This window comes from Salminus brasiliensis, chromosome 4 (assembly GCF_030463535.1).
Source record: "Salminus brasiliensis chromosome 4, fSalBra1.hap2, whole genome shotgun sequence".
Classification (NCBI taxonomy): Eukaryota; Metazoa; Chordata; class Actinopteri; order Characiformes; family Bryconidae; genus Salminus; species Salminus brasiliensis.
In genome coordinates this window covers 121,342-147,500 of record NC_132881.1, presented here as the reverse complement: position 1 = coordinate 147,500, position 26,159 = coordinate 121,342, and the positions used below count along the sequence as shown (strand labels likewise).

Below are 26,159 nucleotides of genomic sequence, written 5' to 3'. Positions count from 1 at the left end.
AGGTTTTCCTTATATGTGAAGAACCCTGTAACCAAGCCGCTGTGACACACTCCACCTGCTCACTCTCTGCTCACTCCTTGTCCTCTGGCCACCGCACCCTCACCCCCTCAGCGCTGCTCCAGGGGTCTCCAGTCACTCTGACTGTGTGTTGGGAGAGAGTGAGGGCGATCAGCGGGGGTCTCCGGGGAGAGGCTCTTAGCCGTCCTGCCGCGGGCCTGAAAAGAGGATTTGGGCTGAAGTGGGGGATTGTTATGACCCGCCAGTCCCTCAGCGCCGGTCCCTCAGTCGGGAGAGCTGGGAGCGGAGCAGCGGCTGAAAGATGGTGATTTATCACCTGCAGATTAACGTGTGGGGGTGTGAGGAGGAGCTAACCTGACCACTGAACCTGACCCCCAAACCTGACCACTAAATCTTACCCCCAAACCTGAGCACTAAATCTTAGCCCCAAACCTGACCACTAAACCTGACCACTAAACCTGACCACCAAACCTGACCCCCAAACCTGACCCCCAAACCTGACCCCCAAACCTGACCACTAAATCTGACCCCCAAACCTGACCACTAAATCTTAGCCCCAAATCTGACCACTAAATCTGACCCCCAAACCTGACCCCTAAACCTGACCCCTAAATCTTACCCCCAAACCTGACCACTAAATCTTACCCCCAAACCTGACCACTAAATCTTACCCCCAAACCTGACCACTAAACCTGACCCCTAAATCTGACCACTAAACCTGACCACTAAATCTTTCCCCCAAACCTGACCACTAAATCTTAGCCCCAAACATTACCACTAAACCTGACCACTAAATCTTACCCCAAACCTGACCACTAAACCTGACCCCCAAACCTGACCACTAAATCTGACCCCCAAACCTGACCACTAAATCTGACCCCCAAACCTGACCACTAAATCTGACCCCCAAACCTGACCACTAAATCTTAGCCCCAAATCTGACCACTAAACCTGACCCCCAAACCTGACCCCTAAACCTGACCCCTAAATCTTACCCCCAAACCTGACCACTAAATCTTACCCCCAAACCTGACCACTAAACCTGACCACTAAACCTGATCCCTAAACCTGACCACTAAATCTTTCCCCCAAACCTGACCACTAAACCTGACCCCCAAACCTGACCACTAAATCTGACCCCCAAACCTGACCACTAAATCTTAGCCCCAAACCTGACCACTAAACCTGACCCCCAAACCTGACCCCCAAACCTGACCACTAAACCTGACCCCCAAATCCTAAACCTAACCACTAACCCTGACCACTAAATCCTAAACCTGACCACTAACCCTGACCACTAAATCCTAAACCAGACCACTAACCCTGGCCACTACATTCTAAACCTGACCACTAAACCTGACCACTAAATCTTAAATCTGACCACTAAATCTTAAACCTGACCACTAAATCCTAAACCTGACCATTAAACCTGACCGCTTAATCCTAAACCTGACCGCTTAATCCTAAACCTGACCACTTAATCCTAAACCTGACCACTAAATCCTAAACCTGACCATTAAACCTGACCACTTAATCCTAAACCTGGCCATTAAACCTGACCACTTAATCCTAAACCTGGCCACTAAATCCTAAACCTGACCACTAAGTCCTAAACCTGACCACTAAATCCTAAACCTGACCATTAAACCTTTTCTTCCTTTTGGTGGAAAGAGTCTGTACAGACTGCTGTGTAGTCCCAGACTAGGCTTAATCCCTGTACGGGAACCAGACCTTAATCCATGTGAGCCGGTGAGCGAGTGGGCTATGCTGGGCTGGGCTGACCGGTCTCTGTGGGCCGCATGGTCAGAGCTGACGCTGCTCAGTTAGCACCTGGCTGTTTATTTTGTCCTCATTAGCTGAGGAGGGTTTTCCGGGGGACGGCGCTGGACCCTCAGCCGGGCTGTTCAGAGGGGCTTTAGTGAGATTAGTGTCGTTCTGTAGGGTCCCGGTGGGCCGCTGCTGATGAGCGTCCGCGGCTGGACCCTCAGCCGTCCACTCTCCACTCTGCTGTCTGCATCTCCAGCAATCCATCATATTTACTCTCTCTCTCCCGTCTGACAGAGCTGCACTGCTGTGTGTGTGTGTGTGTGTGTGTGTGTGTGTGTGTGTGTGTGTGTTATCTGCTGAGTTAAGTGCTGCCTGCAGACGGGACTCTGAAGAGACACTGCGTCCTCCCAGGGGTCCGCAGGAAACCCCTCATCCCCCACCGCTCAGAGCAGGCCTGTCCGCCCCCACCACACACACACACCCCTAAACTCCGATATTGAAGAGTTCAGGGACGGCAGGACAGAGGGGAGGTGTGAGCTGGAGGGTTCTCTCAGCTCTGATCAGCCGTTCTAGATACACTCAGCCCAGCCCTTTACTAACAACCACACACACACACTCACAGAGATGTAATACAGATACCACAATGTGTGTGTGTGTGTGTGTTACGGTAGCTTATCAGTGATCAGTGATGTCCACACATCTCTGATAGCGTCCACCCTTCCGTTATTACACTGTTCAACATAAATAACCCCCCACTGATCAGTCTCTCACACACACACACACACACACACACACACACACCCCAGCTCCACTCAGCCCTCAGATGAAGGTAAGAGCAGCTCTGTATTTACTGATTATGTAATTGTGATTAATTCTGGTTTCATTGGACTTAATTAATAGTTTAGTTGTTTGTTTAATAAATGTCTCTGTGTGTGTGTGTGTGTGTGTGTGAGATTCTCTGTGTTTCAGACCAGCTGCTGGGACTTCGCACTGCCCTGCAGGCACTTCAGGTGATTCTGCCCCCCTGTGGTCAGGGCTGGAGTTACAGCTGTAGCTCCGACTTTAAGATTAAGACTAAGATTAAAACTAAGCCCACACTAGAACGGGTTTCTAGCAGGGATTCTCCTTTCGCCCCGGTGCGAACAGCGCTGCTGTCCCTGCTGTAGTGGAGTGCTGACTGCAGGAAAATGGGAAAAAAGTACTAAGCTTTGAGGAACCTCTAGTACCAAGGTGTTCTAGAACTGCAGTGGAACGTCTTAGTGTGTTCAGTGTGTGTCGGCACAGGAGCCACTCTTTCAGGATCGCTGCAGGAGCTGCAGACTGACCCCGCTGCTTTGTTTAGGGTGGACTGACCAGCGCACGGCACTGACAGATCCACCAGACCAGGGGTTCCAGCACACAGCCGCAGCCAGAGGAGTGGCACTCTTGTGTGTAGCTGTGTGTATTATTGTGTGTGTGTGTGTGTGTGTGTAGCTGTGTGTATTACTGTGAGTGTCATGCTTACACCCCCCTCCCTCCTCCCTTTCTCCCACCCACCTAATCAACTCTCTCTCCCTCCCTCGCCCACTCACTCTGGCAGTATAAACAGGGTGTCTCTCTCTCTGATGGCTCAGACAGACCCTCAGCTCACAGTGCTGCTTTCTCTGCTGGCTTTAACTCAGGAGTGTGTGTGTTCAGGACACACACACTGATTCTGTCCTCATGGTGTCGTGCAGGTCAACTAAAGGGGCATCCAAAGCCCGGCGGGATCACATCAACGCAGAGATCCGGAAGATGCGGCAGCTGCTGCCCATCCCAGCAGAGGAGCAGGAGCGCCTCTCCTACCTCCACACCATGTCCATCATCTGCACCTTCATCAGGAAGACCGTCCTCCTCTCAGGTCAGGCTTTACTCTTTCTCCTCACTATCTAGATTCACCAAAAGTATCTGGACACCCTTCTATTAAATGAGTTCAGCTGCTTTAAGGGTCTGTTTGCACACAGCTTTGTAATCTTTGTAGAAAAGTACTGACCAATAGAACATGACGCTCTGGACCAGCCGTGATCACGTGACTCTAAGGTCACCGTGTCCAGTGCCGAGCAATGGGCTGCGGGGTTCTCTGGAGTGATGATAGAGCTCCGTCCAGTACTTTTAGGATGAGTTGGAGTGTCGGAACTAATCATCCTACATCAGAACCGGACCTCACTGATGCTCTCACTCTCAGGGCTGAATACAATCAAATCCTTACAGCAGAGAGAGGCTGTTAATGCAGCAAAGTTGGATGAACACCTTGATTTGAGAAGAACTGCAGGGTGTCTGCAGACTTTTGGACCGATAGTGTTCGTATAGGGCACTGCCTTTAGACTCTGACAGGTTCCACAGTGAGGGTCTGTCTGGTTACAGATTCAAAAGTATTTGGACTCTGTACTGTTGAGTGTTTGATTAGATGGAGTGTGTGTTGTGTATTAATGTGTGTGTGCACGCCCTGTATGTTTCTGGATGAAGATGATGGAGGGAAAGATGATGAAGGCCTCCTGTCTCTGAATGAAGATTGGCTGCAGGTTCTGCCGGGCTTCATTGTGGCCGTGACCAAAGAGGGGAAGCTCGTCTACGTGTCTGAAAACGTCTCCCAGTATCTCGGCTTCTCCATGGTGAGCAGATCCTCACCCTCACTGTGCATCAGAGTGACATCAGAGTCAGTGTGTGTAAAGGTGTGATGGTAGAGCGGTGTGTGTGTGTGTAAAGGTGTGATGGTAGAGCGGTGTGTATGTGTGTAAAGGTGTGATGGTAGAGCGGTGTGTGTGTGTGTAAAGGTGTGATGGTAGAGCGGTGTGTGTGTGTAAAGGTGTGATGGTAGAGCGGTGTGTGTGTGTGTGTAAAGGTGTGATGGTAGAGCGGTGTGTATGTGTGTAAAGGTGTGATGGTAGAGCGGTGTGTGTAAAGGTGTGTGTGTGTAAAGGTGTGATGGTAGAGCGGTGTGTGTGTAAAGGTGTGATGGTAGAGCGGTGTGTGTAAAGGTGTGTGTGTGTAAAGGTGTGATGGTAGAGCGGTGTGTGTAAAGGTGTGTGTGTGTAAAGGTGTGATGGTAGAGCGGTGTGTGTGTAAAGGTGTGATGGTAGAGCGGTGTGTGTGTGTAAAGGTGTGATGGTAGAGCGGTGTGTGTGTGTAAAGGTGTGATGGTAGAGCGGTATGTATGTGTGTAAAGGTGTGATGGTAGAGCGGTATGTATGTGTGTAAAGGTGTGTGTGTGTAAAGGTGTGATGGTAGAGCGGTGTGTGTAAAGGTGTGTGTGTGTAAAGGTGTGATGGTAGAGCGGTGTGTGTGTAAAGGTGTGATGGTAGAGCGGTGTGTGTAAAGGTGTGATGGTAGAGCGGTGTGTGTGTAAAGGTGTGATGGTAGAGCGGTGTGTGTGTAAAGGTGTGATGGTAGAGCGGTGTGTGTGTGTAAAGGTGTGATGGTAGAGCGGTGTGTGTGTGTAAAGGTGTGATGGTAGAGCGGTGTGTGTGTGTAAAGGTGTGATGGTAGAGCGGTGTGTGTGTGTAAAGGTGTGATGGTAAAGCGGTGTGTGTGTGTAAAGGTGTGATGGTAGAGCGGTGTGTGTGTGTAAAGGTGTGATGGTAGAGCGGTGTGTGTGTGTAAAGGTGTGATGGTAGAGCGGTGTGTGTGTGTAAAGGTGTGATGGTAGAGCGGTGTGTGTAAAGGTGTGTGTGTGTAAAGGTGTGATGGTAGAGCGGTGTGTGTGTAAAGGTGTGATGGTAGAGCGGTGTGTGTGTAAAGGTGTGATGGTAGAGCGGTGTGTGTGTAAAGGTGTGATGGTAGAGCGGTGTGTGTGTAAAGGTGTGATGGTAGAGCGGTGTGTGTGTAAAGGTGTGATGGTAGAGCGGTGTGTGTGTAAAGGTGTGATGGTAGAGCGGTGTGTGTGTAAAGGTGTGATGGTAGAGCGGTGTGTGTGTAAAGGTGTGATGGTAGAGCGGTGTGTGTAAAGGTGTGTGTTTGCTCTTCAGGTGGACGTCCTGCAGAGTGACTCTCTGTATGATTTGGTGGATGCAGACGATGTGGATTCAGTGAAGTTCAGTCTGGAAGAGGAGAGCGGCCCTGCAGGTGAGCAGTAACACACACACACACACACACACACACACACACACACACGTGCAAAAGAGAGTCAAACGCAGGTGGAGCTAAATCTCTCTCTCTCTCTCTCTCTCTCTCTCAGGGCGGAGCTTCGTGTGCAGGATGAACACCTCTAAGGCATTTAAGCTGCAGAATGGGAGCTGCTGTCCCCTACTGGTACAGGGTCATTTTCAGGACCCTCAGCACCAGCTGTTTGTCGCTCTGTGCTCGCCCACTGTGGACAGATTAACAGATGACGACCGCCTGAGCTTCAGCGCTCACTTTCAGAGCGTCCACAGAGCTGACATGAGATTCAGTCACACTGACCACAGGTATCAGCCACCTTCTGCTCAGCAGCTGCTAGTTTTAGTGCTGGTCAGTGCTGGTCGGCGCTGGTCAGTGCTGGTCAGTGTGAGCTGAAACAGTGTTTAATTTTCTCTGTTTTGTGTTTTAGTGTTGTTTTGTATCTGGGATATGAAGCGGAGGAGCTGATTGGTCGATCCTGGTATAGCATGCTCCACCCAGATGACCTCTCACTGAGCGCCAGTGCGCACACACACCTAAGTGAGTGATCTAAACTCTAAACCACACACACACACACACACACACACACACACACACACACACAGCTTTAATGGATATAATGTGTGAACAGATTAAATGTGGTGGGACTGTTAGTGTAATGTGTGTGTGTGTGTGTGTGTGTCCTGCAGTGCAGCAAAATGGAGATGTCGAGGTGGAGGTAGTGTTTCGGTTACAGACTAAAGGTCAGTTGTGGGCGTGGCTGTACACCTGTGCCTCTAAACCCCTTCAGAAACAGGAGATCACCTGCACAAACTACATTATAAGGTAATGCGCTCACTGACCTCTGACCTCACTGACCTCTGCCCTTAGTGACCACTGAAACCCAGTCAGAACCACTTTCAGTTCAGTAAATCCAGATCCAGAACTTTTCTGTCCTAAAAATGAAGCTGTTATTAATGATCTTGATGAGCTCCTCTTTCTCATTGGCTTTGCAGTGAAGCAGAGGCGGGGTACATGAGGCAGAAGCTGTACAGCAGAGCATCCTCTCCGCTGCCTCTCTCTCCCCCCATATCCCAGATGCCCTGGGGTCCCGGCCCCAGCACTCCCCCAAAGCGGCCAGCAGAGGGCAGCGATCAGAGTGCAGGGCCGAGGAGGAAGGCTAGACGGCTTTCTGAGCGGGCGGCGTTTTGCGGCACAACAACCAGTACAAGTGGAGAGGGAGGAGACCTATCTGCTGACCGGGCCTTCTTCTTTACCCCTCCCTACAGCCCCACCTCCTCCCTGTCAGACGACTGTAGCTCGGACGTCCCACAGGACGTGTACAGTCCTGCCGAGACCGCCACATCTCCTTCGTTCTCCTCCTCCTCCTCTCCCTCGTCCTTCCAGTTTCTGCAAAGCTCTTTCAGAGCGGAGCCCCACCCTCTTACCCCGCCTCCCTATTCGTACCCAGAAGTCCAAGCTGCAGCTAATTTGGTCCCCGACTACCAGCCGGAGGACTGTGGTGGTTCTGCTGTTCTCCACTTTGAGGACTTTGGCCTCCTTCCAGAGCTGATGGCGGGCAGGGATGGGGCTTTCCCAGAGTCCATCTCTCCAGCTGAGCTGTTGCCCACTGACCCCTCACCGATCACCCGCAGCGCCGCGCTGTCCGCTCAGGAACAGGCCGAGATCAGTGTCCTGGCGCACCAGATCTCCACGCTGGCCAGCAGTTTTGACCTGTACCGCACCAAAAGCTGCGCCCCCTGCTGGCCGTCCACCGGCTTGCAGACCCCCGAGCCGCTCCTGGACGAGGACGTCATCGACAGCATCCTGAAGAACTGGGACAATGGGCCGCCATTGAGAAAGGATTCGGGCTCCGGGATACAGGGCCTCTCTCTGGATGCTTTGGTGGACTCCACCCCTTTAGAACTTCCCTCTGCAGACCCCCGTCCGTGGCCCTGTGTTTTCAGGCAGGATTGCCACGAAGACGACGCTGAGTTGCATCAACTCGGCCTCTACCTCCCGAGCAACTTCCAGCAAGGTAATGAGCTCCGCCTTTCATCATTTGCTACATTTAAGCAGTAAATCTCAGAATTCTGCTCCACCTTCAGCAGTGCTGCAGTTACATTCCCAAGGCTTGGCTTTCTGCTCACCAGCCGTTTCAGGTGGACCTGCGGCGCGAGAATGTTACTGTAGTACCGTTTAAGATGGAGCAGAAAAGTCAGGAACTAGAAGCTAGAACAGCTCAGTTGTGGTGAATAACCTCGGCTCCTTTGGTCGTTGCAGACGGGTTTGCTGATGAATCCATGTACTGAATGAAGTCCCGGACTTCCAGTACTCCCCCAGTATGGCATATTGTCATGGCAGCTAGAAGCTTCTTCGCTGGATTCAAAGAAGGTTCTGGACGACTTTTACTCCGCTGTGGTGATGGGAACAGGGTTCTTGTGTTGGATAAGTGTATAACACAGGTCTAATCTAAACCCTGTTAATGGTTTGATGTTTTCTGCACTGCCCCCTGGTGGACGAGGTTCTGTGTGTTGATTACGGTACACTGGTTTATGCTTTCAGTGCAGCCGTTTTAAACATAAGCACTATGGTACGCATGTGGACGCATGTGAGGTCACTGAGGAGCAGAGCAGGCCTCATTACCCGCGGCTGATGTAGGAGGTTCTGCAGAAACGGCACCAGCGCACTGGGTTTATGAGAAATGATCCAAAGGAATCGAAAGAATTCTGGTCAGACTGAAATCATCCAAGCGCTGCGGTCAACTTTCTGCCTCCTGTTTATCGATTACTGATTCCATAACCTGTTTACACTGGATTTCTCATTTTGTAAATGTTAGAATGTGAGCTGAGTTTGGGTTCGAACACTAAAGAAACACTTATTTGAAATATTTCTAGATTTTATTTTTATACCATTAATAAAGTGAAAGCTGTAAAAGTGGGACTGCGAGTCTGCCTTCTGTTTGATCCGTGTCTTTTATCCACCTCGACCCCGTGCCAGTGACCCTGAGAGTCTAACTGCTGGGAGTCGACTCTCTGGACTTTTTTAGTTTTAGGCCGAAACTGGAGGTAGCTGACTTGATGCCTAGCTGCTCACGCTGTCTCACAAGTCTTAGTTTTAGGGGGCAGCGTAGTGGTGAAGGTCTGTACCCCAAATACGTCCTGACATCCTGACCGCACACTGCTAGGTATTAGCACTTAGCAGCGTCATTGTCAGCTATTAGCATTTCCACCCAGTAAAGTAGAAGGCTAGGGCTGCTGCCTCGATGCCTCGATGCTTCGCTGCCTGTGCTGTCTCATGAGTCAGTACCTTTGAGGGCAGCATTGTGATGTAGGTACATACAACCCAATCACATCTGAGACGAGCAGCGATACACCGAGATCATGATGACTGCAGTCTGCTTGCGTTATTAATTAAAACCGTTATAATATTTGGGCTCTACCCCTGATCAAACACTCGTCAATAACATCTGTACAGATTTTTATTTATTGATTCCCCCACTCCATGTTGCTTTTTGTGGAAAGACAAGCTGGCAGCGCGAGACAGCGAAGGACACATCTGTGGCTCCGTTCACGCCCCTGTAAATTGGAAAAAGGCTGTGAATTGGAGAGCGAGAGGGCCAGGGCCACGGCGATGGTGTTGCTGCCATCCCTTGCTACCCCGACCTCCCTACTGCTGCCCTACTACTTCAGCTCAGAAACTGGAGTAGCTCTGGAGCGCCCCCTGGTGTCTCTCCTCACTGCAGACGCGTGTGTGGAGACAGACTCTCTCACTCTGTGTGCTGGAGCAGCTGCTGGAACTGGACCCTCAGCCCTCACTCTGTGACCTGAATGTCGCCCCCTGCTGGCAGAGAGTAGATTGTGAGGACGGCAGAACTACATCAGCAGCCTACAGCAACACACACACACACACACACACACACAGTCAGAAATAAACACACTTCAGCTGCTGTCCAGACTGTCCCGTTGCCATGGTGATCAGAGGGTGTGGTTTGACAGTAAAATAAAGGGATCAGTCTCAACTCTGATGCAAACTACACTATCAATAGCTGATCAATAACTGATCAATAGCTGATCAATAACTGATCATTATTTACATGTTAAATATTTCTTCTGAACTGAAGTCAGAGGCTGTGTCTGAAGCAGTGCCCTCTTCACTACATCTGCGCACCATCAGGCCCCTGCAACTCATCCAGAATGCAGCGGCACGGGTCGTCTTCAATGTCCCTAAATTCAGCCATGTCACTCCACTGCTGCGTTCTCTCCACTGGCTTCCTGTAGCTGCTGCCCGCATCAGATTTAAAACCCTGACGCTGGCCTACAAAGCCAAGAACGGACCAGCCCCTCCGTATCTGATGGCAATGGTCAAAAGCCGGTCTGCACCAAGAGCCCTTCGAGCTTCAAGTACGGCTCGGCTCGACCCGCCATCCCTCAAAATCCGCGGAAGACAAGCGTCCAGGCTTTTTTCTGTCCTGGCACCAAAGTGGTGGAACGAGCTGCCCCTGGGTGTCCGAACGGCCGAGTCGCTCGCTGTCTTCAAACGCAGACTGAAGACCCACCTCTTCAGAGAGTACTTGGACGAATAGTTCTATGGTCGCCTTATTGTCTTGTGTTTAGTAATGTCTAAAGCTTAGAGGTATCTTTGTATTATTAGTCTATTCTAACTAGCTGAGGTTTTCTTGGGTAAATAGCAAAGCACTTTGTAAGTCTCTCTGGATAAGAGCGTCTGCTAAATGCTGTAAATGTAAATAGGGCTCCACTTCAGGGTTCCAGCTGTTGGTGTCTGTAAACAGCTGCAGAGTTTCAGAGTTTTGAATAAATGTCTGGGTGTCGAGTTTCTGGTGAACCCCCCCGTCTGTAACAGCAGCAGCGCTCCCGACACTAGGGGGGGGGTCTTCTCTGATACAGGTGAAGCCAGACTCTGCCTCTGTTCTAACTGCCGCCAATTCGCATCATGTGATTGACAGGGGCCCTAAATAGGCCTTCTCTGAGGATTTTGTCAGAAGTGTTCGAGCTGCACGGCCCAGTGGAGCACCTCTTCCTTTAAGAGTGCTGAGGGCCGAGAGCATGGCCAGTTGTTGGGGAGGGCCGGTCCGTGTCCAGCACTCAGTAACGAGGTCACACCCAAACTGAGGAGCCCCAGATCGTTCACTGGCTTGTGGAATTCTGTTCCCTGTAACCGAGCCCTACACAGAGGTGTGGGTTTTCACATGTAGGGGAAGTGAACAGGGCCCGGTTTGGGACACAGCTGAGAGGCTCAGAGTTTCAGTTTGTCTGTCAGTGTTTTTCCACCACTAGAGGGAGCCACTCAATCACCCAAAACTACTCTCTCTCTCTCTCTCTCTCTCTCTCTCTCTCTCTCTCAATGTTTACATTGTATGTGTGTGTGTGTGTGTAATTAGGCACACACACACACACACAGAAATATACACAGCAGTGTAAAGTCATTAACACCTCACACAGCAGCTTCACTAATCAATCACATTATCAGTCTCATTTAGTTCATCAGTGCAAAAATCAGCCCTCTATCAGCTGTAATTATGATTATGAATGTGGGGTACAGTAATGAGTAATTACTGTAATTACTGTTATTGTTTACAGTCTCGCCGCGGAGGATCAGGATCATTAATGATGGGAAATCTGAGGAAACATCAGATAAATCAGAACATGTTTAATTATCAGAATTTATAGATCAGACCATACACCACCCCTACACCACCCTTACACTGCTCTTACACCACCCCTACACCACCATTACACTGTTCTTACACCACCCCTACACCACTATTACACTGCTCTTACACCACCCCTACACCACCCTTACACTGCTCTTACACCACCCCTACACCACTATTACACTGCTCTTACACCACCCCTACACCACCCTTACACTGCTCTTACACCACCCCCACACCACTATTACACTGCTCTTACACCACCCCTACACCACCCTTACACTGCTCTTACACAACCCCTACACCACCATTACACTGCTCTTACACAACCCCTACACCACCCTTACACTGCTCTTACACAACCCCTACACCACCCTTACACCACCCTTACACTGCTCTTACACCGCCCCTACACCACCATTACACTGCTCTTACACAACCCCTACACCACCCTTACACTGCTCTTACACAACCCCTACACCACCCTTACACTGCTCTTACACTGCCCCTACACCACCCTTACACTGCTCTTACACAACCCCTACACCACCATTACACTGCTCTTACACAACCCCTACACCACCATTACACTGCTCTTACACCGCCCCTACACCACCCTGACACTGCTCTTACACGGCCTCTACACCACCCTTACACTGCTCTTACACCGCCCCTACACCGCCATTACACCGCCCCACACCACCCTTACACTGCTCTTACACAACCCCTACACCACCCTTACACTGCTCTTACACAACCCCTACACCACCATTACACTGCTCTTACACCACCCCTACACCACCCTTACACTGCTCTTACACCACCCCTACACCACCCTTACACTGCTCTTACACCGCCCTTACACTGCTCTTACACAACCCCTACACCACCCTTACACTGCTCTTACACAACCCCTACACCACCCTTACACTGCTCTTACACCGCCCCTACACCACCCTTACACTGCTCTTACACAACCCTTACACCACCCTTACACCGCCCCTACACCACCCTGACACTGCTCTTACACGGCCTCTACACCACCCTTACACTGCTCTTACACCGCCCCTACACCACCCTTACACAGCCTCTACACCATACACTACACTATACTCACAAACACTCACTATATACACACACACTATACACACACACACACAATCTGAAAACTCATATGTTTAGTTCAGCTTTTGGTAATTAATATTTCTTAGATAAAGGTTGCAGGTCCAGGGGTTCGAGGACACAGGGAATTAGTAGATGATACATTGTCTCCCTGCTTACACGCGATCACTCAGGTTTGTGGACGGTGGAGCAGATGAATGGTGGAGCAGATGGACGCTAGTGTTTCAGGGTGCCCCCGTGTCTGTGTTACCTTCTGGCTCTCTCCTTTTAATTAGACTGTTATAGTCAGACCTGCCGGAGTCGTCAGACACACTCTGAAACTGCTCAACATTCTCTGATAAAATTCCTCTCAGAACTAACTCTGTCTCTTTACCTTCTCCCAGTAAATGACCATCCACCCATCTAGCCCAACATGCTGGAAGACTGACCGCTGAGGTCCCCTCTACCTGCGTCAGACCAGCACCCCCCCCCCATGACATGATTTTTCATATCTTTGTTATTTATTTTTATTTATTCTGTCTTTTACTGATTACTGTGACTGTTACACCTGTACACCTGACCTGTGGCGGGAACATGTGCCAGATGGACAGACTCATGGACAGATGGATGGGTGGATGGAGGGAGTGATTGAGGTGGAGGGAGACATGTAGGGTAAGAGGGCCTGAATTTCACCTGCTGCAGGTAAGACTGGGTGTGTTCTGGGGGCCACTGCACCCTCCCACTGCGTCACTCTCTGTGGTGTGTGTGTGGCTGGCAGTGTGTGTGAGAGCAGAGTACAGTTCAGTGTCCTGCTGCTGCTATTTAGAGGACATGTTGAAGCTGCTTGCTGGTGTTTGACACATGATGTTCCTCATTTGTTTTGACTGCTGTCCAGGTGCCATGCTCATTGCGGAGTGTTGGGAGTGAGTGTTGGGAGTGAGCGATGGGAGTGAGCGATGGGAGTGAGCGATGGGAGTGAGCATTGGGAGTGAGCGGCGTCACAGTAAATGATAAAATGTACAGAGGTGTTTAAATTCCAGGTCTGTTTCACTCCTCATTCTCTGATCTGTGTGAGAATCTGAGCAGACAGACGTCACGTCCACAGCCTTACTTCAGAACACACACACGTGCGTGGAGAGGGGTGTGTGTGTGTGTGTGTGTGTGTGTTCTGTGTAAATAAGAGGCTACAGGAGCTCTTCTTAGATCATCACCAGTTTTAGCACACACTGTCACCATGGCAACTGAAGGCAAATACTAAAGGTCAGGAAGAAGAGTGTTTAATATTCAGAGTGTTTTTCTCTCACTTTTTGTAATGTGGAGGGCCAGGGGGCCGGGAGCGGGGGGCCAGGGGGGTGGGGGCCAGGGCGAGGTGTGGTGGGGGTCCCAAACGTTTTCTGCAGGGCAGTTGGCTAATAGGCTAATAGGCTAGTTGGTTGTCGGTCTGAGGGACTTTGTATTTCCTTGCTGACCCTAACTGGAACAGGAGCCTAACTGGATTAGGCTTAGATTAAGGGGCCAGGATGAGTGTTAGAACTAGATGTTGGGTTAGGGTTAGGATGAGGAGCAGGGTTAGGTGTTGGGTTGGGGTTAGGGTTCGGTGTTGGGTTGGGTTTAGTTGTTGAGTTAGGGTTAGGTGTTGGGTTGGGGTTAGGGTTAGGTGTTGGGGTTCGGTGTTGGGTTGGGTTTGGGGTTAGGATTCGGTGTTGGGTTGGGGTTGGGTTTAGTTGTTGGGTTAGGTGTTGGGTTGGGGTTAGGTGTTGGGTTGGGGTTAGGGTTAGGTGTTGGGGTTCGGTGTTGGGTTGGGTTTGGGGTTAGGATTCGGTGTTGGGTTGGGGTTGGGTTTAGTTGTTGGGTTAGGGTTGGGGTTAGGTGTTGGGTTGGGGTTAGGGTTAAGTGTTGGGTTGGGGTTGGGGTTAGGTGTTGGGTTGGGGTTAGGGTTAAGTGTGACCCTCTTCCTGGATGGCGGCTCACCACCTCAAACTCAACCCCAGCAAGACGGAGCTGCTGTACATCCCAGGAACTGCTGGACCAAAAAACGATCTTGCCATCACCTTTGAGAACTCACTGGTCACTCCTTCTACAGAAGCTGGAAGCCTTGGTGTAGTGATGGATGGTCAGTTATCGTCATGTTGCAAACGTTACTCGATCCTGCAGATTTCTCCTGTACAACATCCGGAGAATTCCACCCTTCCTCCCTAGAGAGGCCACCCAGGTGCTCGTTCAGTCTCTCGTCACTTCCAGACTTGACTACTGCAACTCTCTCCTGGCTGGTCTCCCTCTGCGCACCATCAGGCCCCTGCAACTCATCCAGAATGCAGCGGCACGGGTCGTCTTCAATGTCCCTAAATTCAGCCATGTCACTCCACTGCTGCGTTCTCTCCACTGGCTTCCTGTAGCTGCTGCCCGCATCAGATTTAAAACCCTGACGCTGGCCTACAAAGCCAAGAACGGACCAGCCCCTCCGTATCTGATGGCAATGGTCAAAAGCCGATCCGCACCAAGAGCCCTTCGAGCTTCAAGTACGGCTCGGCTCGACCCGCCATCCCTCAAAATCCACGGAAGACAAGCGTCCAGGCTTTTTACTGTCCTGGCACCAAAGTGGTGGAACGAGCTGCCCCTGGGTGTCCGAACGGCCGAGTCGCTCGCTGTCTTCAAACGCAGACTGAAGGATGGGAATTAGGGTGGGAGGGACGTGAGGCGGTGGACAGAGGTGTGGAGGAGAGAGGGGCTCGGCTGGTTAGTGTTCAGCTCCACTCTCAGTTCTCAGGTGTCTGTGTGTGTGTCTGTGTGTGTGTGTGTGTGTCTGTGTGTGTGTCTGTGTCTGTGTGTGTCTGTGTGTGTGTCTGTGTGTGTGTGTGTGTGTCTGTGTCTGTGTGTGTGTCTGTGTGTGTGTGTGTGTGTCTGTGTCTGTGTGTGTGTCTGTGTGTGAGAGCTTGTACCAGACTATGGAGAGCTGACATTTAAAGACATGAAACAGAAACGAGTTCCTGAATAAACACAGAGAAGCTGAACTCGGAACACGAACACCCGTCTCACTCTCTCCTCACACCCGTCTCACTCTCTCCTCACACCCGTCTCACTCTCTCCTCACACCCATCTCACTCTTTCCTCACACCCATCTCACACAGTCTCACTCTCTCCTCACACCCATCTCACTCTCTCCTCTGCTACTGCTGTCAGGCATTAGCGTTTACTCCGTGACTGACCCTCTCTCAGGCTGACCGGTCCTGCTTATTGAGGTGCTCCTTTCCTTTATCTGACCCCGATAATGAAGCACTCTTTATGGAAATGAGCTTCTACCCGCTCTAATCTGTTCATTATTCAGCCTCAGTGATCGACAGACGGCGAGAGGTGACCGTCACGACTCCCTTCGGCCTTCAGAACATGAGAGGAACTTCATTCAGCTGTGTGTGTTTCAGAAACGGAAGACTGTGTCCTACAGATTAGTCCCGTATCAACAGTCGCTCTTCATCACCTCCTCTACTCTTCATATGCTCTTCATCACCTCCTCTACTCTTCATACGCTCTTCATCTCCTCCTCTATTCTTCATTCGCTCTTCATCTCCTCCTCTACTCTTCATTCGCTCTTCATCTCCTCTACTCTTCATACGCTCTTTATCTCCTCCTCTACTCTTCATACGCTCTTCATCTCCTCCTCTACTCTTCATACGCTCTTCATCTCCTCTACTCTTCATACGCTCTTCATCTCCTCCTCTACTCTTCATCTTCTCCTCTACTCTTCATACGCTCTTCATCTCCTGCTCTACTCTTCATCACCTCCTCTACTCTTCATACGCTCTTCATCTCCTCCTCTACTCTTCATACGCTCTTCATCTCCTCCTTTTTTCTTCATACGCTCTTCATCTCCTCCTCTACTCTTAATACGCTCTTCATCTCCTCCTTTTTTCTTCATACGCTCTTCATCTCCTCCTCTACTCTTCATCTTCTCCTCTACTCTTCATACGCTCTTCATCTCCTGCTCTACTCTTCATCTCCTCCTCTACTCTTCATACGCTCTTCATCTCCTCCTTTTTTCTTCATACGCTCTTCATCTCCTGCTCTACTCTTCATCTCCTCCTCTACTCTTAATACGCTCTTCATCTCCTCCTTTTTTCTTCATACGCTCTTCATCTCCTCCTCTACTCTTAATACGCTCTTCATCTCCTCCTTTTTTCTTCATACGCTCTTCATCTCCTGCTCTACTCTTCATCTCCTCCTCTACTCTTAATACGCTCTTCATCTCCTCCTTTTTTCTTCATACGCTCTTCATCTCCTCCTCTACTCTTAATACGCTCTTCATCTCCTCCTTTTTTCTTCATACGCTCTTCATCTCCTCCTCTACTCTTAATACGCTCTTCATCTTCTCTACTCTTCATACGCTCTTCCTTACCTTCTCTACTCTTCATACGCTCTTCCTCACTTTCTCTTTTTTTCGAGGAGGCTGTGGAGGGCTTTGTGAAGGACTGAGTGTGAGTACAGGAGGTATGGAGGGCTGTGGTATGGCCCTTGCAACCAATAGTCTGTGTATTGTTTATTGGGGGCTTGTTTGGAATAACATGTATGAGGATGCTGGTGGTGGTCTTTGTGTGCTGCTGAGACTTCAGGCTAAGGTCACACTGGACAGTGGTGTGGACAGTAACGGCTGGATGGTAATGAGATTCTGTAACCTTTCTTCTGACAGTCGGAGAGTGTGCTGAGTGCTCTGTGTTAATTCAAAAGCAGATGAAACGCCAGACCCTCGTTAATGTCTGCGTTCGCTGTTCGCTGTGCAATATTGCCAAAAATTCTATCTCTATATTTTCTGGGGTTAACATCCTTCAAAATGTGTTAGTAAAAGTCTTGCATTGTGCTTGTTTTCCTTTTTACTTAAAACTGAAGCATTCAAGTAAAAATAATAGGAAAACAACAAACTAACAAACTCTGAATGGGTTCTATTTATTACATTATATGTATACCTTGTTACTTATTGTCATTTTTTAAATTGTATATAGGTTTTACGTTTAATCATTTTACTTTACTGTGTATGTTTAATACACAGTATTCAGAATCTATTTCACTTGAACTGTAAATGAATTGACTGCACTGTTTCCTGTAGAAGTATTCAGGGCTTTCTCTATACTTCAATAAGCAGCAGTGCAGTCCCTTAATCTGATAATGTCTCCGTCAGAATGTGTGACGGCACACAACACAGTCCGTATACAATGCCCTGCATGTAAAGGAACTGAAAATAACCTCAGTAGATTTATTGTGAATTCAACCAAAATGTATCATTTCTATTATATAATAATAATAATAACAACAACAATTAGATAATATAAGAACTAGACAATGAATAATAATTATTGCCCTGTTTTTATTCTCCAGAAGGTCCTTGGCTGGTTTGGGCTTGTCGTGAGCAGTGGACTCCTGAAGTTTTAATAATCTTCATATTCAGGGTGGAGTTTAGTTCATGGATGTTGAAATACAGTCGAGCTGCTGTCTTCAATTGCAGCCGATTTTCAACATGGTTTGCTGAATGCAGTCTTCTGAGAAACCACTATGTTTCCAAAGCAAAAGCAGCTAAATCCAGCGCCGCAGACTGGCAGGGTGGCAGGGTGGTGGTGCAGTTTGTTCTACAGTCACTCCCAGGCACTAGCACTAACACTCTGGTGTTGTGGTGAACTTGTGGGCTATGCTAGCGCTGGAGCAGTAAATACGTGAGACTCTTAACTCCTCAATACTCGTATCAGAGCCTCACTGCAGTGCTTAGAGCTGTGGCTGATACACAACACACACACACGCCTTCCATGTTGAGGACAGAGACTGTTGTAGACGTAGACCGCAGTCTCAGTCTGAGATTCGGCTGGTCTCTCACTGTTCGGGGTGGCTGATCTGAGCTGAAGCAGAAGCTCAGATGAAGGAGAGCGAACTGAACAACCCGGATCATCTTCACCCTGAGCACAACACCAGCTCAGAGCTGTTTACTGCTGATAATGCAGTCGTTCAGCACACACACACACACACTCTCCCGTAGTTTCCCAGCAGCGTGTGTGTTGGAGGGGTGTTGTGCTGATAGACAGCTCTCTGTTTCCATATGAACACACTCCTGTTTCAAATTCAGCGCATACCACTCTACTACACCTCCCACCATCCACCTCGACCCACACCTCCCACCATCCACCTCAACCCACGGCTCCCACAGGGGGGGTGGAAAGGGGGGGTGTGTATGAGGTTGGTGGTTGAGGGAAGTTGTCTCTCCTGTTCAGAAGATCATTCACTCTCCCAGAAGTTCGTCCTCTGCTGCAGCGGAAGCTGGTTTAACTGGAGAAATAAACAGCTCTCCAATTACAGAAAAACACTGCAGCTCACAGTTACACACACACACACACACACACACACACACACACACACACACAGAAAGTGAATCTCTATTATGAAGTTGGGTCTGAATCTCGTTTCTCGGTAATGGGAATCCTTCCAGTTCATTTTGTGGGAGAGCAGAGGCGGATTCTCCATCCCTCAGCGGGAAAAACTATTATCACACGGAGATGACCTCTCCACCTGCCCCTCACTCTTCTCCTCAGGAGACCACAGTAAAGCCCAGATGCTCTGCGTTTAGTTTATTTACACTAGAACAGAACCCGTTCTACTGTTCTACTGAACTTCACAATGTTTTAAGTTCCACAGCCCCGTACAGAACAGGATCTGGAGGTTCCACAGCCCTGTACAGAACAGGGTCTGGAGGTTCCACAGCCCCGTACAGAACAGGGTCTGGAGGTTCCACAGCCCCGTACAGAACAGGGTCTGGAGGTTCCACAGCCCGTACAGAACGTTCCGCAGTGTGTTTGTGGCGGTGCTGCTTAGCTCCTCACTGGACACAGCTCAGCCGGAGCGAGGTGGGGGAGAGGAAGTCTGCTCTGATGAATGAGGAGGAATTCTGGACTGACCTGCTTTCAGACGTTCCTCTACATCACTTATCCTGATCAGAGCACTTCCAGAGTGCATTAGAGCCTCCGTCTCCCTCAGCTGTAATAACCGCCCACTGTAAGGAGGAGTAGTAAACCAGACAGGGTGGGGCCATAAGGGGTGGGTGGGGCTGTGTCGGAGCTCATTGGTATTGGGGTAATGCAGCTGTAGTGAGGACTTTGCACACGTTTCGTCTCTAAGTCTCGTGGCCTGATGGTAAAGTCCTTAGCGTTCTGCTGCTGGGAGGACCGCCTGAGATGGGTTCTGTTCATGTAAGTGGTCCAAGATCTTCACCACAACAAGAATAGAAGGTGCTAGAATCTGAGATGAAAGGACTGTGAGGAGGTGGTGGTAGAACATGGTGTGCAGCACTCAGGAACGTGTTCTAGGCATCGTCTCGCCTGGTGTGACGCTCAGTGGGGTAGAGTGCTGATGTTTACAGTGACCTTCAAAAGACCTTCAGATGGAGCGTTTTTGCGATTCCCGCAGTCGGGAGCACTTTATCACCAGCTTCCATCCAGGTTCTCCAAATAATCAGGACAGTTCGGGAGCAGTTCACACACATAAGCCCTCCAGTCCTGCCCTCCCTCTCTAAGGCTGAGTGGTGTAGGGAGCAAGGTGTTGAGGGGGGCTGATATGGCTTGGGGGTGTACTTGGTTGGGTGGAACATGATGGACAGGTGGTCTGTATGTAAATGAAAACTGTAGACTCCTATTTAATTCACAGCTGTTTAAATATGAACATGGCACCACCCCCTCCCTACTGTGTGTGTGTGTGTGTGTGTGTGTGTGTGTTTTCTCAGGTCATTCCTCTCACTGAAGTTAATCTGCTGGGCTGTTTCTGCTCGAGCTCACTCCTTGTGCTTCTGACTGGAGAGTCATTTTATTCAGGAACCGGAATTCCATCGCCGCACTCTTATTGACCTCATTAGAGCAGAAACCAGCGGTTCCTCCATTTACCGAATAGGGTTATAATCTTATAGATATCACTATAAAAAGAGAGAAACAGAATAAGCATAATATATATATACTAAATACATGAGAGTAAAGCTAAGTAAATGAAAAACACTAAGTAAAGAAAGTTAAAGTACAGTAGAGTATGGATGTGCATGTACAGTACAAAAGTACACAGGAGCAGTGATATGTGTAGTCAGTATATTACATTAATGGCTGCATGTCAAAGTTCAGCCAGTTCAAAACTGTCTGTCAGTCTGGCTGTCCTGGACTTCACACTCCTGTAGCGTAGGCCCGATGGCAGGAGTGTGAGGAGGCTGTGTTGAGGGTGTGTACTGTCCCTGATAATGCAGTGGACCCTCCTGATGACCCTGCTCCTGTAGTTGTCCTGCAGTGAGGGGAGGCTGCTCCGGAAATGGACTGTGCGGTGTTAATCACACACACTAGAGAGCCTTCCTGTCCTGAGCGGTGCAGTTTCCATACCAGGCCGTGATGGAGCTGGTGGAAATGCTCTCCATCGTACTCCTGTAGAAGCTGCTGACAATTTTGGGTGACGTGGCAAATTTCCTCTAAAAAAATACAACCGCTGCTGCGAGTTGTGTGACCAGGTGAGATCGTCACTGAAGTGAACGCTGAGGAATCTGAAGGTTTTCACCCTCTCCACCTTTGTCTCACCTAAATATAGGGGTGTGTGTAGCTCCTGCCTCCTCCTCAGATCAACAATCATTCCTTAGTCTCGTCTGTGTTCAAGGAAAGATTGTTGTCATGACACCAGTCCACCAGCTCAGCCACCTCCCTCCTGTTCGCAGTCTCGTGTCGGGGATGTGACTCATGACTATTTTTTTAAAGCACTTCATCACAGTTGGAGTGTGTGCAACAGGGCGATGGTCATTCAGCCAGCTTTTTCTTAGGGAGGGGGGCGATGATGGTGGTCTTGAAAAAAAAAATGGCACAAAAGCTTGTGCAAGGGACAGGTTGAATATGTCCACAAACACACCAGCCAGCTCCAGTGAGGAAACCGTGAGTGCACGCCCGGAGATGTTGTCTGGACCAGCTGCCTTCTGTGGGTTTATTCTCTTCAGAGCCTTACACACATCCACTGTCGCCACAAGCGCTGTGTTCTGTGTGCTCCCCTCGACCATCACCCCTCTCTGTCTGTCGGGGTTGAGGGCCTCAAATCGAGCGTAGAACTCCTTTGGCTGGTCTGGTAGTGTAGTGTGACTGGCTGTGACCTCTTTGCTCCTCTGTTGATAGTCAGTGATGTGTCTCAGTCCTTGCCACATGTGCCGGGAGTCCGCAGAGGTGTAGCATCCCTCCAGCTTCAGCCTGTACTGTCCCTTGGCCTGTCTGATAGATCTACGCAGGTCGTATCTGGCCTTTTTGTAGTAGAAATGCAGTGGAGCGGGCACGTAGCATGGAGCGAACAGCACAGTGGATCCAGGGTTTCTGGTTGGGATAATTTCTGCAGGGCTTTTCTGCAGTTCTGTTCAGTGACAGTCTTCGGTTCTCCATGTTCTCCAAACGCTTCAAAAGAGTTTCATATCTTGCCTCACTCAGAGAGGTTAAGCTGGGTCTGGAGATCTAAGGAGAATCTGGACACTGTGGAGGTCAGAAGATTGATTGTGGTTTATAAAAACACCCACAGGTTAGAGGAGGAGCTCGGAGGGATGTACACTAAAGAAGAGCAGCTGACCTCAGGCTTGCAGAGTTGGAGGTTCTCTCCAGTGTTCTGTCTCCAGGGTAATAAAGACCTTCTTTCAGTGAAGGGCTGAGAGTGAATTGGTGCTCTGAGCTTTAGTCCACAGCTCTGCTGGACACAGAGGGGCTGACCGCTGGTGTGTTGTTCTCTCAGAGCAGTTCTGCTGGGCCTGATTGGTGCTCTGTATGCTGTGTGATTGTTCCGCCTTCTCGCTGTTCGTGGAGCCGGGTTCTGTGCGCTGCAGTGGTGGTCAGTTGGAGCAGTGGATGGTCACTGCATGACGATAGGACAGGAAATATGTTTTTACTTGAAGAGCAGAAACAACCGGACAGAACCGGAGAGTGACAGAGGAACGGCTAACACCCCAACAGCTGAGTGGCACGCTTGGTACTGCAGTGTGTGTATGCCAACGCACACACACAATCTCCGATTACTCCACGCTGTATCGTCACCACACCTGACCAAACGACCCCTTCCCTAATTATTAGGAGTAACGTGGGCGGGACTCAGTGGCTGTGGGCAGAGCGGTAGGTGACAGGTGCTGTGTGTTGGTCCTGAATATGTACGAGCTCATTAACATGTGGATGTTGATAGGTTGCTGAGGATAGTGCGATGGTGAAGAGAACCAGCACACTGACGCAGATCTGACCCCGTAACTCGTAAAAGGTAAATTGTGTGTGTGTGTGTGTGTGTGTGTGTGTGTGTAATTAATAAAGAATAGAAGGACAATCAGAGTGTGTTACAGAGCAGACTCTAATCAATTGTACAGGAATTATCTCTCTGATCTGCAGCTTTCACAGCGCACTGATCAATACACACACGAGACGTCTAGAACACCTGATCTACAGCACCTCCGAACCGTCAACTGCACTAAGCATAAACACCATCAGCTCTGTGATGATGCTGTGTTCAGGGCAGGAGTGTGAAATCTGCTACTGGGAATCGATCAGCCGGGAAAAATCCATTCCTTTAAACAATTAGACAGAGCTATGACTGAGTGTGGGTGGAGGTGTGGGTGGGGATGAGTGTGTCCAGCACTATTGATGTCCACTGCCCACTTCAGCGAGGCTCCACCCTGGACCTGAGCGCTCAGCACGCTGCAGCGGCACAGATCTCTGATCAATTCCTCATCCGGCTGCAGTGGTTACATTTCCGATTAAAGTGATAGTTCAGCCAAAAGCCCCCCGACAGTAGAGTGGAGCTACGAGGCTAATGTAGCTAACAAGCAGTACGAAATGTATACCCACCGATTAGCAAGGAGTAAGGAGCGAGGGAGAGGAGTGAGGAGAGGGGGGAGAGGAGTGAGAGAGGAGTGTTAAGAGCTGAGGCTCTGATTGCATCATTGATCTCCTTCAGGGAACTTTTAATAATAGAAGAACCCTGAGAGAACCGATATGTCTATCTTTGCTGATCTCCTACCTACCCTCCAGTTCCACTCTGCTCACTTCTGTATGGGATTATGGGTTGTGGGGTTGTAGAGGGGTTGTTGGGTTGTAGAGGGTTGTGGGGTTGTAGAGGTTTGTGGGGTTGTAAAGGGTTGTAGAGGGGTTGTTAGGTGGTTGTGGGGTTGTAAAGGGGTTGTAGAGGGGTTGTAGAGGGGTTGTGGGGTTGTAGAGGGGTTGTGTAGGCTTTGTGGGGTTGTTAGGTTGTAGAGAGGTTGTAGAGGGGTCGTAGAGGGGTTGTGGGGTTGTAGAGGGGTTGTGTAGGCTTTGTGGGGTTGTAGAGGGTTGTTGGGTTGTAGAGGGTTGTGGGGTTGTAGAGGTTTGTGGGGTTGTAAAGGGTTGTAGAGGGTTTGTAGAGGGGTTGTTAGGTTGTAGAGGGGTTGTGGGGTTGTAGAGAGGTTGTGTAGGGTTTGTGGGGTTGTAGAAAGGTTGTAGAGGGGTTGTAGAGGGGTTGTAGAGGGGTTGTGTAGGCTTTGTGGGGTTGTTAAGTTGTAGAGGGGTTGTAGAGGGCTTGTGTGGTTGTAAAGGGGTTGTAGAGGGGTTGTAGAGGGTTGTTGGGTTGTAGAGGGTTGTTGGGTTGTAGAGGGCTTGTGGGGTTGTAGAGGGTTGTGAGGTTGTAGAGGTTTGTGGGGTTGTAAAGGGTTGTAGAGGGGTTATAGAGGGGTTGTTAGGTTGTAGAGGATTTGTGGGGTTGTTAGGTTGTAGAGGGGTTGTGGGGTTGTAGAGGGTTGTGGGGTTGTAGAGGGTTGTGGGGTTGTAGAGGTTTGTGGGGTTGTAGAGAGGTTGTGTAGGGTTTGTGGGGTTGTAGAGAGGTTGTAGAGGGGTTGTGGGGTTGTAGAGGGTTTGTAGAGGGTTTGTGGGGTTGTAGAGGTTTGTGGGGTTGTAGAGGGTTTGTAGAGGGGTTGTAGAGGGTTGTTGGGTTGTAGAGGGCTTGTGGGGTTGTAGAGGGGTTATAGAGGGTTGTGGGGTTGTAGAGGGCTTGTGGGGTTGTAGAGAGCTTGTGGGGTTGTAGAGAGGTTGTAGGGGGTTGTGGGGTTGTAGAGGGTTGTGGGGTTGTAGAGAGATTGTAGAGGGTTGTGGGGTTGTAGAGGGTAGTCATAAAATCTTTCTGCTTTAGTAATTTTAAAATATAGATTTTTAGTCTTTGTGTGACGGGTTGTGGAGGGGTTGTAGAGGGGTTGTGGGGTTGTAGAGGGTTGTTGGGTTGTAGAGAGGTTGTGGGGTTGTAGAGGTTTGTGGGGTTGTAAAGAGTTGTAGAGGGGTTGTAGAGGGGTTGTGGGGTTGTAGAGGGGTTGTGTAGGCTTTGTGGGGTTGTAGAGGGTTGTGGGGTTGTAGAGGGTTGTTGGGTTGTAGAGGGTTGTGGGGTTGTAGAGGTTTGTGGGGTTGTAAAGGGTTGTAGAGGGTTTGTAGAGGGGTTGTTAGGTTGTAGAGGGGTTGTGGGGTTGTAGAGAGGTTGTGTAGGGTTTGTGGGGTTGTAGAGAGGTTGTAGAGGGGTTGTGGGGTTGTAGAGGGGTTGTGTAGGCTTTGTGGGGTTGTTAAGTTGTAGAGGGGTTGTAGAGGGCTTGTGGGGTTGTAGAGGGTTTGTAGAGGGGTTGTAGAGGGTTGTTGGGTTGTAGAGGGCTTGTGGGGTTGTAGAGGGGTTATAGAGGGTTGTGGGGTTGTAGAGGGCTTGTGGGGTTGTAGAGAGCTTGTGGGGTTGTAGAGAGGTTGTAGGGGGTTGTGGGGTTGTAGAGAGATTGTAGAGGGTTGTGGGGTTGTAGAGGGTAGTCATAAAATCTTTCTGCTTTAGTAATTTTAAAATATAGATTTTTAGTCTTTGTGTGACAGGGGTTGTGGAGGGGTTGTAGAGGGGTTGTGGGGTTGTAGAGGGTTGTTGGGTTGTAGAGAGGTTGTGGGGTTGTAGAGGTTTGTGGGGTTGTAAAGAGTTGTAGAGGGGTTGTAGAGGGGTTGTGGGGTTGTAGAGGGGTTGTGTAGGCTTTGTGGGGTTGTAGAGGGTTGTGGGGTTGTAGAGGGTTGTTGGGTTGTAGAGGGTTGTGGGGTTGTAGAGGTTTGTGGGGTTGTAAAGGGTTGTAGAGGGTTTGTAGAGGGGTTGTTAGGTTGTAGAGGGTTTGTGGGGTTGTTAGGTTGTAGAGGGGTTGTGGGGTTGTAGAGAGGTTGTGTAGGGTTTGTGGGGTTGTAGAGGGGTTGTGGGGTTGTAGAGGGGTTGTGTAGGCTTTGTGGGGTTGTTAAGTTGTAGAGGGGTTGTAGAGGGGTTGTAAAGGGGTTGTAGAGGGGTTGTAGAGGGTTGTTGGGTTGTAGAGGGTTGAGGGTTTGTAGAGTGGTTGTGGGGTTGTAAAGGGTTGTGGGGTTGTAGAGGGTTTGTAGAGGGGTTGTGGGGTTGTAGAGGGCTTGTGGGGTTGTAGAGGGGTTGTAGAGGGTTGTGGGGTTGTAGAGGTTTGTGGGGTTGTAAAGGGTTGTAGAGGGGTTGT

At 49.8% G+C, this 26,159-nt stretch overlaps 1 protein-coding gene across 2 annotated transcripts; it reads left to right on the top strand.

Annotated features, from left to right (window-relative positions):
• The first annotated feature begins 1,454 nt into the window (after positions 1–1,454).
• npas4l (neuronal PAS domain protein 4 like) lies at positions 1,455–8,814 on the top strand. 2 transcript variants are annotated; one of them, XM_072677221.1, is made up of 9 exons: positions 1,455–2,795; positions 3,501–3,664; positions 4,270–4,415; positions 5,769–5,865; positions 5,978–6,206; positions 6,329–6,438; positions 6,588–6,723; positions 6,894–7,915; positions 8,161–8,814. In XM_072677221.1, exons 2-9 carry the CDS (start codon positions 3,559–3,561, stop codon positions 8,187–8,189), a joined length of 1,875 nt encoding a protein of 624 aa, XP_072533322.1. In that variant the 5' UTR covers positions 1,455–2,795; positions 3,501–3,558; the 3' UTR covers positions 8,190–8,814. The 2 variants fall into 2 exon arrangements, with proteins under 2 accessions (XP_072533322.1, XP_072533321.1); XM_072677220.1 differs by having other exon boundaries at positions 1,455–3,664.
• The last annotated feature ends 17,345 nt before the right edge of the window (positions 8,815–26,159 follow it).

What these genes read in the sequence shown, in the direction of transcription:
- npas4l (XM_072677220.1), top strand. Translation starts at nt 3,487, where the DNA reads ATGGTGTCGTGCAGGTCAACTAAAGGGGCATCCAAAGCCCGGCGGGAT. An exon ending in AGTATCTCGGCTTCTCCATG is followed by an intron (nt 4,416 to 5,768) that starts GTGAGCAGATCC and finishes TTTGCTCTTCAG; the next exon opens with GTGGACGTCCTGCAGAGTGA. An exon ending in TTCAGTCACACTGACCACAG is followed by an intron (nt 6,207 to 6,328) that starts GTATCAGCCACC and finishes TTTGTGTTTTAG; the next exon opens with TGTTGTTTTGTATCTGGGAT.